Below are 2,821 nucleotides of genomic sequence, written 5' to 3'. Positions count from 1 at the left end.
CGCCCCCCTGGGTTTCCAATCACTGTCAGTGGCAGAGGGCTTCTTCCTGCTTTCCCTTTTGCCTCCCTGCATTGTGCCTACATATGCAAATTAACCTCCATCTTTGTTGTCAGTTAACTGCCATCTGAGTTGGCAGTTAATTTGCATATAGCCCTGATTAGCCAATGAAAAGGGTATCGTCGTACGCCAATTACCATTTTTCTCTTTTATTATATAGGATGTTTACTTTGAATTTATATTAGTTCACAAAAACACTCCATCCATGCTTTTGTTCCGGCCCTCCGGTCCAGTTTAAGAACCCATTGTGGCCCTTGAGTCAAAAAGTTTGCCCACCCCTGGATAGTGCCTGGTACCTAGTATGCAATCTCCATCCTTGGTGAACAAATAACTGAAAACAAAATAAAATAGGCAAATCTATAAGAGAAAGAAAGTAGATTAGTGCCTAGGGCTGGGTGCATAGCAGAGAATAGAGAGTGATTGCAAATTGGAATTATATATGGGAATGACTAATGATGTTCTATGAATATACAAAATACCATTGAATTACATACTTTGAATGAGTGAATTATATACTGTGTCAATTATAACTCAATAAATCTGATAAAAAAATATTAGGAGTAGGATATTCTTTTTTTAAAATATATTTTTATTGATTTCAGAGAGGAAAGGAGAGGGACAGACAGAAACATCAACAATGAGATGGAATCATTGATCGGCTGCCTCCTGCACACCCCCTACTGGGGATCGAGCCTACAACCCAGGCATATGCCCTTGACCACAATCAAACCCACGACCCTTCAGGCCACAGGTTGACACTTTATCCACTGAGCCAAGCTGGCTAGGGCATGTGAAATTTTTTTTTTATAAAAGAAAGACAGAGCCTAACCGATTTGGCTCAGTGGATAAGAGTGTCGGCCGGCAGACTCAAGGGTCCCAGATTCAATTCCGGTCAAGGGCATGTATCTTGGTTGCGGGCACATCCCCAGTAGAGAGTGTGCAGGAGGCAGCTGATTGATGTCTCTCTCTCATCGATGTTTCTAACTCTCTATCCCTCTCCCTTCCTCTCTGTAAAAAAATCAATAAAATATATTTTAAAAAATAAAAGAAAGACAGAAAGAAAAATATAGATTGAAAAAAGAGAAGGGAGAGAGGGAAGAATAGGAGGAGGGGGGAGGGGAGTTAATAACTGTCCTCTATGGGAAACTGATGAATAACACCTCTAAAACTCATATATCAATCTCCATGATTTCTATGAACTGCTTTTGGTTTAAAATAAGGAACAACAAAAAAACCTGGAACACAATCTACTATAAAGAGTTAAAAAATATATTCTTTGAAAAAAATAAATGCTCCATATAGATTAACAAGAACAAAGATTTTACAAATATCTTCCTTTGGAAGAAACCATTTCCCACACCATGAAGACTAAGAGCATAACTGAAAGGCCAAGTGATCATTCTGGTTTAAAGGATCTGAGGAGAATCACCTTTGCAAGACCAGCTCGGTGGGCTCCCTTAGATTCCATGTATGCGAGGTATTTGTTGAACTCCCGGAACTCCTCCATGGAAGGTCTGAAGGTCATGATCTTACAGCTGGGATTCAGCCGACCCTCCAACTCAGCCGCCTCCATGATGGCTGGGATGGCCTCTGCAGAGAAGAGGACACGGTCATCAGTAATGAATTATTACACGGTTAAGGTTGGTGACCATTTCTCCCAAATGGCATGTAAGCTCCCAGCATGTCTTTTAGTTACTTACCAATTCCTTCTACCATCCTATTGTTCTCTCATCTCTCTCTAGACTGCTGTGGGGGAAAGAAACAAAAAACTGCCTCTCATCCTTCCCTTACTTTTCCTACCCACCTCCCTTCACACTTATACAGGTACACATGCCCAAATGCATGAGCTGCAGGATGGAAGCCTCATCCCTGTACAGGATACACATAATCATTTAGAAATGTCAAGATCAGTCTCTTGCATAACTATCATGCCCTTGTCCACCACCACAGCCTGCATTATATTTTATGCTCCAACAGAACTCATGGATTTGTGCTACTCTAAACAAGTATGGCCCTAACTGGTTTGGCTCAGTGGATAGAGCGTTGGCCTGTGGACTGAAGGGTCCCAGGTTCGATTCCAGTCAAGGGCATGTACCTTGCTTGCAGGCACATCCCCAGGAGCGGGTGAGCAGGAGGCAGCTGATCAATGTTTCTCTCTCATCGATGTTTCTAACTCTCTATCCCTCTCCCTTCCTCTCTGTACAAAATCAATAAAATATATATATTTTTTAAAAAAAGTATGGCGCTCTCTGCCTTTGCCCAAATTATTTCCTCGCATTGAAGCATCCTTTACCTGTTTCTTTACCTGGCAAACTCCTGCCCACTGTCAAGATTCCTGGAGCAGGCCTATGCAAACCATCTGTGTATTTCGACCTCCCTCTCTGCATTCCTCTTATAGTGGTTACCTGTCCCAATGTCTGACACTTCCAACCATACAAGGAACTCTAAGATCCTTAAGGAAAAGGCAGGCTCCCCATCTCTTTAAACCCTGATATCCAGTCTGAGATCCAGCCTGGCCCATAATATCTGCTACAATACTATTTGCTCACAGAATGAAGGAAGAAATGCCAAAATGTTATTACTTATATAAAACTAGGGGCCCGGTGCATGAAATTCGTGCACTGGGGGGGCGGGGAGTGTCCCTCAGCCCAGCCTGCCCCCCTCTCACATACTGGGAGCCCTCAGCGTTGACCCTACTGACCCCTCCAATCACAGGATCGGCCCCTTGCCCAGGCCTGACGCCTCTGCCAGAGGTTTCAGGCCT

At 43.3% G+C, this 2,821-nt stretch overlaps 1 protein-coding gene across 4 annotated transcripts in view; it reads right to left on the bottom strand.

The window, feature by feature from the left end:
* KDM4C (lysine (K)-specific demethylase 4C) overlaps positions 1-2,821 on the bottom strand; it is a 354,050-nt gene that overhangs the window by 328,121 nt on the left and 23,108 nt on the right. For 3 of the 4 annotated variants that reach the window (XM_015571205.1, XM_006774842.2, XM_006774843.2), the window contains exon 2: positions 1,487-1,647. In XM_015571205.1, coding sequence (XP_015426691.1) covers positions 1,487-1,630 — 144 coding nt within the window. In that variant the 5' untranslated portion in view covers positions 1,631-1,647. Of the gene's footprint in view, positions 1-1,486; positions 1,648-2,821 lie in introns of those variants that run through there. The other variant, XM_015571206.1, reaches the window with a different exon arrangement.

This window comes from Myotis davidii, unplaced genomic scaffold, assembly GCF_000327345.1.
Source record: "Myotis davidii unplaced genomic scaffold, ASM32734v1 scaffold408, whole genome shotgun sequence".
In the NCBI taxonomy this organism is placed as follows: domain Eukaryota; kingdom Metazoa; phylum Chordata; class Mammalia; order Chiroptera; family Vespertilionidae; genus Myotis; species Myotis davidii.
This window is presented reverse-complemented; position numbering and strand designations above follow the sequence as displayed.